The sequence below is a fragment of the Propithecus coquereli genome, unplaced genomic scaffold (assembly GCF_000956105.1).
Source record: "Propithecus coquereli isolate 6110/MARCELLA unplaced genomic scaffold, Pcoq_1.0 Scaffold19, whole genome shotgun sequence".
Lineage (NCBI taxonomy): Eukaryota > Metazoa > Chordata > Mammalia > Primates > Indriidae > Propithecus > Propithecus coquereli.
This window is the reverse complement of record NW_012143856.1, coordinates 7387437-7405509: the sequence shown is the minus strand read 5'-3', so window position 1 is coordinate 7405509 and position 18073 is coordinate 7387437. Positions and strand designations below refer to the sequence as shown.

Genomic DNA, 18073 nt, shown 5'->3' with positions numbered 1-18073 from the left:
ATTAATAACTAGGTATGTATGTCAAAGACCCAGTCCCTAATACTGTATTATACTGTATTGACAGTGTTTATAGTACATTAGGTTCATAATGCTACGAGAGAATGTGGTAATTTATTTTTGATTCATGAACAAAAAAGTAGATTATATTTACATTAGTTTTTACTGTTAAACACAACTTTTTATACAGTGCACTTTTGAAAACCTGAAAACCAGCCATCTATGTGCAGAATTTATATGTAATAACATTCAATTAACTAGAATATTCTACTAATTGCAAGCACCTACGCCCCAGAGACCGTGGATAAAATGACATCTGTAACTGAAATACTATCAAGTTGAAGTTTGTCCATATTAGAATAAGAATTGACCATTTTGATTTGTAGTGTGTTCACTGCATTCTGAGGGAAAATTCACATTTTTCTTGAGTTTTATAATATTTTAACTGTCTTCTCAATGTCTATAGTTTTTTGGAGATTTCCAGAATACATTAATCTTTTTGCCATGTACAAGTTGCCATGTCCCTAGATAGTTGTTGTCTCCAACAGAAAAAAGTATCAGTTTTTCTATAGTCAGATCAATAAACAAAATTTCAAGGGATTGCAGGTAATTACCATAATCTCTTTGAAAAAATTAAAAATTATTTTTGTCAGTTTATTTCACTGTTTAAAACATTGCCATTAAAAAATGACAGTTTCCGTACTTAAAATCTAAAAAATAAAAACAAATCTATCTTCTTCCATATGTTATTTAAAGAAAGCTGAAATAATCTATCTTATCAGATGGGTTTTGTATTAGTTTCTTCAACAACATTCAAATGACTATAGTCTTTTTCTAATAAATATAACCATCAATTGCATGATATGTATGACCCTTATTTGTGACACTAATATCTCTGTAGAATAGCTTTTGGTCTGTGAATAGACAGAACAAAAGATGCTAAGAAACAATCAAATTAAAGAAAACAAACACATTCATAAATCAGAATCACACTTGGTCCCTCTATTCTAGAAGATTAAACATTGCTATTTTAAATAAAATTTGCATCACTATATTGAAATACGCTGAAAATTGCAAGATATATTTGCATTTTTATGATGCATTTTACATCAGAGAAATTCTGTTCTTGGTTTAGAGTCTCTGAAATATCAGTATATTATAAAACTATTACAGTAGCAATATAAATAATATTTTCAACTCAATTTTAAGGGGATTAAAGCTGCAGTTTGACCTTTATTAATCACATAACCAGAAGTAGGTACTGCCTTCATGATTCTTTAAAAATACTTTAATTATTGCATAATATGTACGTGTGTGCACGAAAATTGACCCTATGACATGAAAAGGTTTAAGTGGATAACTCGTCTTTATTTCTGCCAAACCACTTCATCAGACAGAAGGGAAAGAAGTGTAATGCAGGGAATGTAAACTCAAACACCTAAGGGGCCAGGCATAAAACACAAGTGAAGCAAGGAATAAATTGGGAACTGTGGGGTCTGAGAGGGAGCACAGGCCCAGTCTAAAGGGGGTAGTCAGTGTTTAGACTTAGCCTTTTGTTGCCTCAGGGGACTATCTGCCTTCTGTGCACTGCAGACCCTTTGTGGCTCCATTTACATTATAATCTATGTGCAGAAGTGTTGATTACATCCGTGTCTCCTAGGATTAGTTGTACAAACCTGCATAACCTAATGCTGTAGCCCTGATGTACAGTGTTCCTAGGTCTTATGACTTTTTCCCAGATATCTGGACATTTGTATGTTTATATGTGAAATCTCCTGAGTTTTAAATTTTGGCAATTAATTAAATTTTTAAAAACACCTTTCGAGAACTAAAGGAAATCCATCCTACTACAAATATGTATGTAATCTCACATATAACACCTGGGAGAAAAAGAATTTCATTTTCCAAAGTCTAGCTTATTCTGCAGACAAATAATACAGAAGAATTATATGATCCAAGCATCCCATATAACCACAATATAATAATTTGGAAGGTATACTCTGAAGGTTTTATTGGGACTTGGAAGATAATGGAATTCATTTATTTTTTATTTATTTATTTATTTATTTATTTATTTATTTATTTTGCAACTCAGAGTTTTAGAGCTCTGTAGTCCGTTACTTCAATAACAAGTGCAGATATGTAGATCTGTTGTATTCAAGTTACAGTGAAGCATGGTTGGCTAAATTCTTAGAGCAGGTGACTGTGTATACAGACGAGGTTGCTGGCAAAAGATCAAGGTTCAGTGAACAGCCAGCCAGCTAGCCAAAAAAAAATTGCTGTGGCTTTTAAGAACAGAATTGAACTTATGTGGCATCTGCCCATCTAACCGTCAGCCATCCATGCATACATCCATCCATATATCCATCTGTCCTTTGAACCATCCATCTATCCATCCATCTTTCCATTCATTCAGTCCAACAAACATTGATTTGATTGCATGCCACATGGTACACCAGTTTTTACACTAGGGATTGAAATCTTATAGCCCAAGGGCGATATCTAGTATCTGGAAATATTTTGTCTCTCTAGGAGTGTTTAAATAAAACTAAATGTAAATCCTTTAGACAGGGCACATACTGTACACTCCAGTTCTAAGCCTTACAACTCCTATTGCCTTAGGCCATGTTGTTTCACACATTTTGTCCAAAAGAACTACCTTTTATTGAGTGTTTACTCTGTGTCATGCTGCGCTGGGTGCTTTACATACAGTATCTCATTTTTTTCTCACAATAACCCCCAAAAGTTGGCATTAATATTACCATTTTACCAAAGAGTAATTTGGGGCCTAGTGAGGTCCAGTGATTTGTCCCAAGTTAAGTGGCTCGTGAGGGTTAGATAGAACTTGAACTTGGGTCAGGTGGACTTGGATTAGTCTCTCAATATCTATGAGCTTAGTACAGGAAGACTTAAAAAAACTATTTGGGAGAGTGGAACTAGCCATTATTGCTCACCTAACGCCCTGCCTGATGTTTTATACTCTCCATCTCATTTAAAGATGTTAAATATAAGGACTAGATTAACCTTACATTGAATTTTTTTTTTTTTTTTTTTTTGAGACAGAGTCTCACTCTTTTGCCCGGGCTAGAGTGAGGTGGCATCAGCCTAGCTCACAGCAACCTCAAACTCCTGAGCTCAAGTGATCCTCCTGCCTCAGCCTCCCGAGTAGCTGGGACTACAGGCATGCGCCACCATGCCCGGCTAATTTTTTCTATGTATTTTTAGTTGTCCAATTAATTTCTTTCTAATTTTAGTAGAGACGGGGTCTCGCTCTTGCTCAGGCTGGTTTTGAACTCCTGAGCTCAAACAATCCGCCCGTCTTGGCCTCCCAGAGAGCTAGGATTACAGGCGTGAGCCACCACGCCCGGCCTACATTGAAGTTTTTTAAAAAATTTTAGATATATAATTGTTTTAACCTTCCTCCATAAGGACTTAATTGATTATTTATACAGACTATGCATAATCTAGGGTCTACTTATGTTGTAGGTATGAATTTATGTCACTTTTATTTACATCTTTTTTTCTTGAATTTAAATTAAGTCCAGCTGTAAACTCTAATCTCACTGGGTTGGACAGAAATACAGGCATTATTGGAATCCAAAACCCCATCTTCCCATCTCCTCTTTCTCCCCACCCTACTCTCAAAGTGAGGTCCTGTGCAGCCTGGTATTCTCAAGTAGGCTACCAATTCTTCATTCTTCAGTCACCACTGCGCACTGCTGATATCATCACTGTCCATGCTTGCAAGAGCTCTTGAAGACAGGTACTCCAGGGATTCTGTGCCTGCCTTGGGTACAAGCATCCTTGCCTAAGATCTCCAGGCTCCCATGCAGCCCATGCCCTGAGGGCTTGCTGTCTACAGGGCTGTTGTGAAAGAACAGACTACATGCTCAACTACTCATGCACTTGGCAGACTGCCCACCACTTCAGTCTTAAGGAATTTTTCTCTGTGTCCTCCATTAGGATTTTTGCCTACCTGCCATCAAAAGATCTAAAAATAAATTTGCTTTAAACAACTTCTACTTTGGCTTGCATTACAACTCTATCAGGGATAAGGAAACAAAAGTCCAGGAAACTTTCTTAGGTGGGGGTGGGGGTGTGAGGGTGGGGCAGGGTAATGGGGTTGTTTTTATAGAAGGAAGAGAAAGCAAATATTTCTGGCTTGTCACTTTAATTATAATTAATAAATATTATTTATAATTATACGTTAATAAATTATTTATAATTAATAAAAAAGGTGCTGCTTGTTTGGATATCAATTTTGAGAATAATTCAGTTGATTGTGAACTTTCAGTCCTAAAGTGTTATACATTGTTTTTAGAAGACCTTAAATCAGCTTTATACTTATCATAATAAATCTAAACAGGCCTGAATTAACACATTAAAATTCCGACTTCCAACCAAATCTCCATTATAATTCTTCTTCTCCCTTCTACTTCTTTCCCCTTCTCCTTGAAGTAATTTTAGCTATGCATACAATGTCATTTGTGAATTACCATCCTAGTTGTTTTTCCTGCATTTTCATACATATCAACTGAAATTTTTAATTTAAAAAGTCATATAATTAAAATGACACATTTCTCAGAAACACAACATTCTGCTCTGCAAATATCTTTGTATGGGAAATTGGAAATTGACAAATATATTCTCTTAAATTTTGCTTTGTGCTGAAAATTGAGAAAAAAATTAAATTGGCTATTTGTGTGTCATTATTAGTAAATCAACCCATTTGAAGTAAAAGATGAATATTATGGTCATTTCAAAAGTGATTTTTGTTTTTGGTAAGTGGGTCCTACAGCATTATGTCTTCATATTTGTGAGTTATTGCACCCTGGCTAGTATTTTCATTGCTGCCTTATATTTATTTGCTGCAAATCCCTCTGAAAACTGTGTGCGTTGGTTATAATGGTAATGAGGAATATAACTCAAACTAAAATTCATATCATTAAAAACTTTAGGGTTTTAGAGAGGTAGTATAAGGTTAACTCATTTTCAGCATGTGCAGGCTTAATTATGCATGGGATGAAATACAATAGGCAAATTGCAGCATAATAATAAATAATAAATTTAAAATATATAACCTGTATAATATTTAAACTGGCTTTAATATTTTTTAAATATCACATTTTCTTTTTCATTCATCTTTTCTTTTCCAATCCTCTCACCCTTACCATTAAGAGCGTAATGATTTCAGAAGATCTAGCTCCCAATATTAAATTTTGCTTGTTCTAATGTCTCAAATTAACTTATTTGTTATTACTGGTTTGTTTCTGTTGTTGTCTTTCACAAGTCTTTGACTCAGTAGTAGTAGCAAAGACAGAGATCTTTAAATGCCTTAAATAATGCCTGTCAATGTAATATTACTCCACCTGAGAGGATGCTTCCTTACATCTATTACGAATTTAATCACTGATCATTGTGTCCATAGTCTAATTGTGATAACGAACTAATTGCAGCTATTACAGGGATGCCAGTTAAGTAATCTGTGTTTCAGTCAGGTTTCTCAATGGCAGCTTTGTTTTGTAGGGCCATCTCTGACAAGACTCATTTGGCAGATACTTTTCTAACAAATGTTCATCCCAGATGCTACTAGTATTTAAACAGGATATGCCAAGATTTAGATAGAAATATAAAATCATTTGATATTTTAAAACCTAGAATTCTAAAATAATCCCATGGGAAGAACAGTAGTTCTGCATATGGGAAAGTGCCCTGTACTTGATAAAATAAATTAAATTTTCAATATTTACACGTTGAAGAGAACAAGGACTATATATATAACGTTTATTTTTACTTATCATGGTTGGACAATTGTGAACATCAGTGCTAACACCCCATAGGTAGTGTATGTATCTTCATTATCTCCCATTCACGGTTTTTATTGAAGTCTAATTAGCAATTTCTTGTATGTGAAATTTTGTAGAACATTTGCTACTCCAGGTAGTCTTGAGGGTCTAAACTAGTAATGAAAACCAGTCTGTTTTCCCAGATACTCACCAAATAAACCAATTTGAGAGTTATAAGAAATTATTTTCCCTCTTAATACTTTTCCTAAGCTTTCATTTGAAACTAAGGGAATGTAGAAATTTTCCTTTCATTTTATGTATAATTTATTGCTTGGTATCTCTCCAATAAAGTTCCTGTATGGATGATCACAACCCCTTCCATGTCTGTATGGATGCTGCTACAATGAACAGGGAAATAAAACCAAAGGAATGAAAATTAATGTTTGGGTTTGATTATATTGTTAAGTCAGTTGCGTGCATTGAATTAGTTAGCACTTTAATAATAAATAATATCTCTAATTATTTAACATGTGCTAATCTAAAGATAACGTTAATACATCCGTAAGTTAAAGTCAGAAATAGCGAAGCAGCCAGATGGTTAGTAACCAGATTAAAACAAAGCAAATTACAATATTATTTTAAAAAGAATTAAGTGGGTTTAAATTATTTCCAAAATACTTTTATTTATAGATAGCAATTAGGAGAAACAAAGTGTACCAGCACACAGTTAAACTGGCTTTTATTCTTCACTTGAGACTAGTTCTAATTGATCACTGTGCTATTGTATGATTTGATTGTGCTGACAGTTACATGCCACTGTTCCCATAATAACAATTTTTCTTCTTTGTTCAAATGAATTTCCTAATTACACGTGTGATGGGATGTTTTAATTCTTTTCCCTTTTCAAATCCACCTTCCTGTTGCAATGCATGATGGGCAGGCTCAATATTGTGCATGACACCCGCTACAAGTGTTGGTAGGTGCCAGCTTTGTTTCTTGATTATCTTAAACCTATGGTGCACCTCACAGCCCCTCAAAATCCACTGCTAAGTTTAACTTGTATCTATTGGGCAAGTCCATTTCCCTTTTACTAACACCTGTCAATTAAATGCCATTTTCTATTTAATTGACACGGACTCACATAAATGTTTTCTTTACACACAACAGTTTCCTTTAGTCACCTTTGGTGGATTTTGATTGGACTATGAGTTCTGGTGTGTAAAAAAAAGAATCTATCTCATAAAAGTAATATACTGTATGTTTTTATAATAGTAAATAAAAAATATTTCATTCAAACAGCTGTATATATTAAATAAATACTTGTATTTTAACTTAGATTTTGAATGTCTATGAACACTATATAAAATTCTTGTTTTTGACTTAGCAAATTAAGCCTGTTTGTGTCAATTTTCTTGATTTGATGGTAACAAGCTTTTTTTCCCCTTTTTTTTCTCTTTCATCCCCCCTCCCTCCCCTCTCTTCTTGGAATGTTGTCCTGCTTTGCGCTGTGATTGCATGTCACTCGCTGGTGATGATGTCCTGTCACATGGCTTATTGCTGTGATAAATACCATGCCCAATTATCTCCTCCATGTTGCCATGGTTTCCATATTGCTACACTCTTCTGTATGTTTGCTTATATGATTTTCCCTCCGAAAGTTCCCATGGTGCACGGTGCTACGCCAGCCACTGTGTCCGCAGCAACAACATCTGCCACAAGTGTTCCCTTCGCTGCAACAGCCACAGCCAACCAGGTTTGCTAATTTACAGCTTTGTTTCTTAAAAACCAACTCTAATAGGGCTCAATCCAACAGCCCTTACGCACGTGGATTTCCCATTGAGGTCAGTGGGAATTGTGTGTACGTGAGGACTGTCGAGGGTGCTTTAATAAGCATGGGGTTTCAAAGATACCTCTTGTTGGCCTACACATTCTCTCTATGATGAGCAGCAGAATGCTTTTATGCCATTTATAAGTGCTCCAAAGTTGTCGCAGCTCCATTTCTGAAGCTACTAAACTGATATTTACACAAGCAATTCTCATTTAGTCTCAACCAATCATGTAAGTATTTTGACCAATCAAAAATGGAATCAATTTTAATGTTTTTATTAAAAACATTTGATATATACAATATCTCATTTCTTCCCTAAATTCTTAATAAAACAAAAATATTTAAATGTATTACACATGCCACAAATGACCACTCTTGTAAATAGTTTGTTATAAATTCATTATAATTTGATTCATTTGAAAAGCAAATTGCATATTCAAAATAAATTATTTTTGTTTTATTCTCAGTGCTTTAAGTAAAAAATAAGCAAGTGCTTTTATTTTATAAATACTCTGCATAAATGTTGGAGGTTTATGAAGGGGAAAAAAAAGAAATCAGGTATGGTTATTGACAGTTATTCTGTGTTCCATACAAGTTTATAGGGTAACAATTGTGCAGGATACTCTTAAGTAAAAGGGATCTCTTTCAAAGACTTAAATTTCATGATATACAAGAGTAACTATTTAAAATTAAATGATTATTTAAACTATTTAAAATTTAAAAATTGACATTGATTCAACCAGAATTTTCTGATCACCTTTAAAATTATTTTTCAGAAAATATTGATTGGGCTTGAATATATAGATATATTTGTTATGAAAACAAAGTTCAATAGAGTTGATAGTGTACAAAAAAAATTAGAGCCAACCACATTTCAGATAACCCACAGACTAAGGTTAAATGTAGCCAAATGAATCTCAAAAGAACCAGTATCAGATGGAAATCAAAATGTCGCCCCTTGGGAAGAGAAGACCAATTAGGAGACATCTGAATTTGTAGTTATTACTGTGAAGAATACCCACCCTTGTTTCTATAATACATCATGTACTATTGATGAAGAACTCATCTATTAGTATAGCCATTAAAAACTTTCAAAATCAGAATGCCAAAATGGATTTATTTTAAAGTTTCAGTCAAGCATTAAACATTTCTTGGCAAAGAGTCATTAGTTTTTAAGAAGCTTGGCAAAATAGCCCTCGATTTATGCTAACACATCAGACTCATTTACAAGAATGCTAGATTGTGCATATGTGGCATGTTAGTAAGTGATCTTTGGTAGAAATACCATAATGGATTCAATGCAGTCCATTTATGTGCACATCAATGGTGCTGAACTTTCCAGTGTGTACCATGTATGACTGTAGAATTGCTGGTGTAAGCAGAACTATAGCAAAGCAAATTTCAACATGTCCTTGGCCACCTGGGTTGTAGGGGACACTTTACCTTTTGCATTGTGCTGTGACCATTTCATGCATAATCTTGGGTCTTCATACTATTTTACAACCAAAAGAAAGAAAAGGGAATGGATATATATATACACACATATATTATATCTACATATACATACATATGTATATGCCTACAGTACATTAGCAATGCTGGAAATAGCTGATGCCACAAAATGCAGCCTGCATGCATGCAGAAGTTTATAGCTGGCCCTTCATCTGCATCGATTGGTGTTGAAGGTCCTTGGTATGTTTCGACAGCCCCATCCTTGATGCTTCTACACTGTTGGGTGCAACATCCTGTCCTGCAGCAGCAGGAAAAATGGTATGAGAAGCTTCATTATGCTTGGAGCACATTTTCGTGCCATTTGCCAATGCTGTAAAATTGTATAAAAATGTCAGCTGAGAACTGAAAATAAAATAGGGACATATTAATATACACGTCAGACTGTGGATTGTAATATGTTGAATTAGTCCAGGATGTCTAAATCGAAACAACAAAAAAATGCCTTCCTGTATGTGATTTCATTATTCTCCCATAAACCTTACTGAAATGGGATTAGTGTCATTTTGTAGAAGAAACTTAAGCATGGAGTAATAAGTTGCTTTACTCAAGGGTCACACAACCAGGAAATGGATCACTAGTTGTAGAACCTGTGCTCTCAGTCCTCTGATGGTCTCAATGTTTGGTGCTACCCCTCTCAGGTTAGCAGCCATTAATTTGGGGTTGGAGAAGAATTAAACTATAAATTTGAAGTTCTTGACTTTGGGGACTATTGAAATAATTCACTTCTATTGGTTTGTTATTGTATTTTTCTCAAGTTCTCTGACTTTCTTGCCCATTGAAATACAATAAAAGGTACCATCAGGATTCAGAAATATGTTCTGATGTAAACTTACACTCTTAATAGTTCCTTTGAATTACTGCTTTATAATTCTTACCTGGTATTTTTCATGTGGAAAAAAATGTTAGACACCCTAATTTGAATGTAAATGTTAGAAATATGGTTGTACAAAAATAGGCAAGACATTTCCTACTCTGATTTCTGGATTATTACTAAGTAACTGAAACCACAGGGGTGTGTGTGTGTGTGTGTGTGTAGGCCAACAAAAAGGGCTTCTTTCAATTACTGCTCTGCATGAATTTTTGGTAGTTTTACTTCTCTTACTTCCTAAAAACTGGTAACATTTATAGAATAGTATTTAACATGAAGATTTTTTAAAAATTAGTTGCTAATTTGGCATTTCAGTTTATATTAACTTACTGTTATGTTGACCAGATAAGGACTGTCACCTCACAGCGGAATTTCACTTTTCTTTAAAATTTTAATATTAAGATGTTTTCATCTCTTGATTGTTGGCTTGCTCGCATGGATCATTCATTAAATAATTTTTTATTTGCTAGATACCCATAATATCTGCCGAACATCTGACTAGCCACAAGTATGTTACCCAGATGTAGAATTTTCATCACTAAACAGTAAGTTCATTATGTAATATATAGTTGTATATTCATGGTGTTATTTTTTAAGATAACAATTATGTAGTATACTTAAAATTTTACAAAATCTTTGAGAAAATATTTATATACAGCTCGCATTTTTATCTTAAATGGTTATGAGGAAAGTCAGGCAAATTTGTAATAAATATGTTAACATCACTTGAATATACAAAATACTAAGGGAAAAATAAATGTTATTTTATTTCGTGTTAGAAATAAACACAAACATTAAGAAAAAATGTGCCTTAAGAGTCACTAGAAGGTGTAGATCAGAGATTGGTAAACTTTTTCTTATAAGGTCAAATATATTTGGCTATGTGGGCCATGTGGTTTCTGAGCAACTATTCAACTCTGCCATTATAGCATGAAAGCAGACAGAGATAATATGTAAACAAATGAGTGTGGCTGTGTTCCAATAAAATTTTATTTACAAAAATAGGTAGTAGATTGGATTTGACTCATAGGCAATAGTTTGGCTGACCCCTTACATAGATCATCATTTATTTTATTTTTTTATTCTTTGGCTGAATCTCAAATGAGAGTATGTACTCAACATCATCCCATGTATCACCGTACACAGGGTCATTAGAATGTAATGAGTCTGACTTTACATAAATATATATACACACTTACACATATGTGCACACAAATATCTACATATCCAAATGAATATTAGGTACTTCAAAATAGTCACCTTTGGGATCATATAATTCTGAAAATGTTGGCCATTGCTCAAAAAATAGTTTAAAAGTCTTATGTTTTACCTTCAGAAACGTTGTCTTAAAAACTTGCAGAGGTGCCCATTTTTCATCTTTAGGGAATATGTTTTATCCAATGTGCGTGCATTCAAGTTATAACGTGCTCAAATGCATGTTGGATACTTTTATATATATATATATATATATATATATATTTTTTTTTTTTTTAGAAAGAACCGTGACATTTAAAACTAAATCTGGTAAATAAGGTGAATGATCTTTTTCTGTTGCTTTCTTTCATTAATTTATGTGTCTATTAACATATTTACAAATGAGTTTTTGGTGCTATTTTGTGTTATTTACCACGTCAATGAGATAAAAATTAATAGACAATAAGATGAAATTGTAAGTGTAAAATATGTTCAGCATAGTATATTAAGAGAGATTCAAAGAAGTTTCTCTTGGAGCAAAGATGAAGAAGCAACTCTTCCCAACAGAGTCAGAAAAAAAGTAAATTTGGACAATGAAGGTGTCATTCTATAGAGAAGGGAGGAGTAAGGGCCTTACAGAAGAAGGAACAGTGTGCCAAGTCAGGAGACGATGGTGGCATTGAGCAAGTTCAGAGACCCTTGTGACAGTAATACATGTCAAGAACAGGACAACGGCAGAGCCCATGGAAGAGAGGAGGATGGGCAGAATTTGAGAGCCATGTAAGAAAGAAATGATAGACTCAATTTGAAAAGTACTGCCAAAGACATGCTGCGATCATGAATTAAATTGTTGAAATTGATTTTTGTCTATTTTATAAGCTCTCTCAAAGCAGTTCTGATACAAAGATTCATGATTCTAAACAACAGCCACATTTTTAGAATAAGGACATTACTTTGTAGTGTGCAGGTTTGGGAAAAGAGTTTTCTTTTTGATATGTTAAAAAAAATCTGTTTCAAGCTCTTATCATGAATTGGGTGTGTTGGTATGTATATATGTAACTATTTTTTATTTCTTAGCAACAATCCAGCTTCAAAAAAATAATACCAAATGACCATAAGTCCATTAATAACTAGCAAACCAGTGGATTTGACTGTTTTGAAGCTCAGGCTCTTAATGTTCTTTTTACATAACAAATGAATGTTCATTTTCATTAGAAGTTGCAACATTTAAACTAGTTTTTGCATCAGCAAAATGGTGATTTATTTTCAAAGTTGTATTCTAAAGCATACTTTTAATATGTAAAGATTGCTTGATGAGAACCAATTTCATGTAAAACCTGGAACTATTCACAAGTACATTGTAATATCTATTAAAATTTAGTTCGTGAGGAATTGTTTCTTAATTTATAAAGAATGATTTTTTTTTTTATTTTTCTTTAGGCTTTAGGAGAATAAATACCCCCACAAATTTTGAATTATCCAAAACAGTCACTTAAAATATCATTCTTTTTTTTTTAAACACATGCTATGCTAATCAAGCACCCAAAGAGACTGAATCTTCTTTAATAAAATGTTTGCATGGATTTGTACGCCAAATCTTTACTCTTGAAACCTATTAAACTTTAAAAAAGAAGTAAAGTAAGTTTAAATTCTGCCCCACAACAATGGTGTTATAAAAGAGCTCAACTATATTAAGTCCCTTGATTCTGCAAATGTGTTTTACATGTTTAGCTTAGCATCAGGAAATTTTTGAACAGAGTCTACAATTTTATGAAACTATATATGTCCTTTCATTCACATAGAGATGATAGACAAATTCAGATCCATTTGCACTTGTGAAGTGGTTTTTGTTTCTACATGAAGATATAATAACATACATGTAAATACACTGTTTAATCAAGAAAGACAAATTTCGTATTAAATATATATTGGAAACTGCTTTTAGATATTATCTGTTTTAACGAAGATTATCTCTTTTTCCTTTGTAGATCATACTAAAGAGGAAAGGACAGTGTGCTTGGTTAGAATAAAGGACGAGGTCATTAGCCATATTGTATATACCGTCAAGCAACACACACAAAAATCCCTCAGCCACAAGACATCCACATATTGCATGTTAACCAGAAGAAAAGAAAACATGGAAATCCACTGCACACTGTTGCCTATACACTTTGTACATTTAATTGATATTTGTGCTGAGGTGATATTCCTGTCTAAAAGAACAACATCGTCTTTCTTTTCTAGCACAGAGTTATGCATTAAAATATGCATACCTAATTAGTTTCCTATATATTCATGCCATCTTGAAAAGACAGACTATGGTGTAACCATGATTCTATTATGTATTGGTACGTCTGTAGACCAAGATATAATTTTTTTTTAAATAAGTTTATTTCTTTCAAGGTTTACAAATAACAAAGGTGCACCTTGTATTTAAAATTGCCATTATAGATGAGAGCGTGCATGCACAGTCATTTTTGTTTAAGAGTAATATTTTTAATGTAATAGATTGTAAGATGTGGTGAGGGAGGGATCTGACAGAGATGAATGTGCCAAGCAAAACCACAACTGTGTATATTTTAAAGCACATCATGGCTTTAAGTACCATGTTGCTAAGGATTCTCATGAAGTGCCATAGACTGTACATCAAATTAGAGTATTATTTCTTCAGTGTTATTGTTTTCAGAGCCACATTTTGTTGCTTTTTGCTAGTACTAATCAGTCAAAGGGCACCATTCTTTTTTTTTTGTTTTGAAACCAAAGCTGTCTCAGAAATGGCCAATTTAACTTTACAGTAACAATAGACAGCACAACACAAACTCTCTCAGTACAGATAAACTCACACATACTGGAGATATATAAAATAGATATATATAAAATTATTTTAATGCATTGTAATGTAATATTTATGCATACTATACTGTGTAACATGTTATTCAAAAGGGATATGCCATTTCTGAGACACGATAACAAAATGTTTGAGGAAATTATTTTGCTTCTATTTATAGCCTCTGTCAAAAGTCAAAAGACTATAAATGCTTTGCAAAAATGGTTTCACGTTTGCTTAAATGCTTCATCATAGTCACATTCAAAATAGTGACTCTAAACAAAGAAGAAAGCAGCACTGTCATCAGATGCATGATAAACCAAAATATGAAAATGGGAAATGTTTAATTAACCTAGTAATTGGGTGGGTTAAGTACATGGGTGACTTTTATATGTGATTTTTTTTTTGTTTTGTTTTGTTCAGATTAACTGCTTATAGCCTTAGAAAGCCTTTTACAAAATTAAAAAAAAAATAGATGTGCATTCAGTTTTTAAGAATGGATTCATCCAAAGGAATTCCTTTTTTTGAGGTTTGGATGTTGCAGCTAGTAAAGGATATTTTTGCTCTATTCAGCAGTTCTAAAAATTGCTGAAGTAGGGGCCAGGTCACTGGTAGTTATAGTATGGAATGGGAGAAGTGAAAGTTCAGTTATAGAACTTTCCATACTTCCAAGTTTACTGCAAGTTTTTATGCTTGAGAGAGATGCTTTCTAATATAAGACTGATGTGTTGATTTTACTGATTGTACTGTACATCTATTAAAGCCTTAGATTATTACATTACGGGTTGGAACCCATACCAATGTAATTTCAATCGTGTTAAGAAAGTAATGGTGACTTCACATGTTATTGTAGTTAGTTACATTATAGAATATTACTTATTTTTCTTGTTAAAATGTAGTTTTTCATTTCCTACATTTATTAGATTTTCATTTTCTATTAACAATTGAATACCATTTCAGTTTATAGACTATTGTTTTATTAGATTTTACTGATGAATTTTTCAAAATACAAAAAAAATTAAAGTAGTTTTTCCTTCATAACATAATCAGTTTTGAATTACATGTAGTGTCATGAATATTCGTATTGTTAACTAAATGATTTATATTTTACTGATTTAATATTACAGTGTAAGAATGTCAGTCATTGTTAGTTCTTGTCTAGTTTTCATTAAAAGAACAAAGATCTTTTATATGGATATCTTATAAATATATAATCATTGCTAAGTAAGAAGTTAAGTTGTTGCTATCGCAACAATCCTGGCAGACAATTGAGTAATATTTTGATGATTTATTTTGTTTGTAATTAGTTATTATAAGAAGATCTAGATCCTAGATATTAGAATAAAATTTATTTTCTACTGTATCCATTTCAAATGTTAAAGTATTGTTTAATATTTTTGAAATCCCTGAATATCAGGCCTTGTTATAAATAAGCTGCATAATCAATAAATAGAACAAGGGACTTTTTGTTGATAATCCAAATACTCAAAGTTTACGTAATGAGAATTATAGCGTGTGTGCAAACTCTTGAGGGTTGATTATGCTGCAATTTAGCATGTTGGAACGTCTAGAGAGAAGGTTGACTTTTTGCACTTCTGTATATAGTCAAAAGAGAGAAACCTGTATAATAGTAAGATCTTATTTTGAATAAAAACGTCTATAATTACAAGGAGTTTTGTTAAGGCTAATAAAATGACAGACTGAGCAAAATTGCTTGCAAAAGTGGCACAGAGTTAGCACTCCATACCCTTTCAAACATGTTGCTTTGCTTTTTTGTGGACAGCTTGTAGTTTGCCAGGATTTTTTCAGCTGGAAAGATATGCCATCCTTTCAAAATCTCATGACTGACAAAAACTCCATTGGGCCAAATCTGCCTGAAGATCATTACCAAAAATAGCAGGTACTTCGACCATTAAGGTGAAATCATGGATCAAATATTCCTTACATTTTTCAAAACTACTGCATGTTAAAAACTTCAACAACAAAAAGAGAGAAAGAACTATACTAAGGACATATATTATTCAAATCAGTTTCTGCCAATTTCAGTGGTTTATTGTTCACAAAAAAAATCTTCAAAACAAGTATTGACTTTCACAAAATTTAAACCATAAACAGGCAAACCAAACAGCACACCGTAGCTATAGTTGTTATGTGATTGTTTTTTAATTGCTGTAGGATCCCGTTCTTTCAGCAGGTGAAAAAATAAAACACAGTTCAAATTTCACGGTTTTAATTTTCAACTCAGAAGCACTCAAAAAAACAAAATGTGATCATGGGCACTTGTTTAATGAATTAATGTATCCAGCCTTCACTCCAGCTGGTTCATAATGTTGCACTTATCAGCAACCCTACGACTTTCATCTGCTGAAAGGACAAATGTGCTTGGTTTTACTATTATGTAATCACAACTTACTTTCTGCTTGTAGTTGCTTAAAATTATGTATTTTGTCTTGGGCTGCAATTTGTTTTATGCTTATTTTATTATTACTGCAGTAGTTGACTTTGCTGTATGGAAAAATAAAGTGAAATTGCCCTAATAAAACTTCTCTTTCTTAAGTATATTTGTGTATCTGAGATTGAATAGTAAATTATTTTTGCGCGTTTCATGTATTCATGCATGTATGTCTTCACAAACACATTGAGTTGTAAATTTGGTTTTAACTGATTCCAAGGAAGGCATTTACTGTCTCCCTCACTGATTATTTTTTGATACTGAGGGTGAGACTCTGAATCAGGCTGTATTGCCATCCTCTGCCTAATGTTTTCTGAAAAAATCTTGCCCTCCCTTGCTCTGACACTGGAAGTGCTGATTAAAATGGTTTTAGGTGTAGGGGTGAAAAACTAAGGAAAAAAACAACTTCTCTTATCAATTCTAGATCACTGTCTTTCTATTAAAGAAATGTTATTTGCCTGACTGCTCCAGCTGACTAGCACTGGAAATCATTTCAATAATGAAATAGATGATAGCGTTTGATACAGAGGGATAAAAGGGTTCATGCATATACTCCGCTAAGCCGAGCCATGATGTTACTCCTGAGTGTGTGTGTTTGTGTTTGTGTGTGTGTGTGTGTGTGTGTGTGTGTGTGTGTGTGAATTTTTTAAACAGTAAATTAAAGTTTTGGCTGGAGTGAGGCCTGGTATTCCATACAGGCTTCGCAGTTTCTACAAATAGCCAGTGAAAACCTAAGTTCCAAGGTGAAAAAATTTGCACATTTGATCATTTAGTACTACTTTATGTAATTTGTGCCACTGAGTATTTGGTCAAAGGCTGCAAATTCTCCTTTGTAGGTTGGTAACTTTTCTTTTAAAATGTATTGCAATAAATATATTAGTAAGTGCATTATTTGTAGTTAATACAGTTCTGTTACTGGTTGAGTTCTATAGCACATTTCTGTTATTTTCAGTAGGTTCAACTATTCTAGATGCTGCATGTCAAAAAGAGAATGGCCGCCCTGGAGATGACTCTGTAAAGCAGAGGTTCACAACCTTTTTTGAGTAACATCAAGACATCTAGCTGTCTCCAGTTAGTGATATTATTTCGGCGATTTTGTAATTGAAAATAAAATACAATAACAAAAAGCCGTTGTAACTTTTGCAGTACTTTAAATGAAACTGTATTTTATTAATCACAACAGCATATACATGCATCGAGAAATGGTATATGAGATGTTATTTATTCTTCTGACAACACTTACTGTTCAGAAGTGGTTGCTGCAGGGCCCACTAGGGGTCCTCAGCTCACAGAATGGGACTCGGAAGTCATAAGTTTCTTCTTTCTCCTTGGGAGAACAAAATCACTTGCTAGAGCTATTACTTCATCATAGACTCTTGATACTCACGGAGTTTGCACTTTGACATGACACTGAAGGTCAGCAACGTGACGGTCTATAAGTTTACTGAGGCACACTTGAATGGTAGCTTCCTTCATGCAGGAAGTAGTCACTTAACATGTAAGTGAATCTGTAAGACACAACAAGATTTTGTTATTTTTCTGTTTGTTATTACTCCACTCTCTAAAGAGTCTGAGGCAGTCGCTTTAAAATTTGAGGTTGTCCACTGTA

General features: G+C 33.4%; 1 protein-coding gene across 1 annotated transcript in view; it reads left to right on the top strand.

Annotated features, from left to right (window-relative positions):
• MBNL1 (muscleblind-like splicing regulator 1) overlaps positions 1–16571 on the top strand; it is a 239121-nt gene extending 222550 nt beyond the window's left edge. The window contains exons 6-9 of the mRNA XM_012642907.1: positions 7442–7536; positions 9318–9381; positions 10462–10536; positions 13174–16571. Coding sequence (XP_012498361.1) covers positions 7442–7536; positions 9318–9381; positions 10462–10518 — 216 coding nt within the window. The 3' untranslated portion in view covers positions 10519–10536; positions 13174–16571. The remainder of the gene's footprint in view (positions 1–7441; positions 7537–9317; positions 9382–10461; positions 10537–13173) is intronic.
• The last annotated feature ends 1502 nt before the right edge of the window (positions 16572–18073 follow it).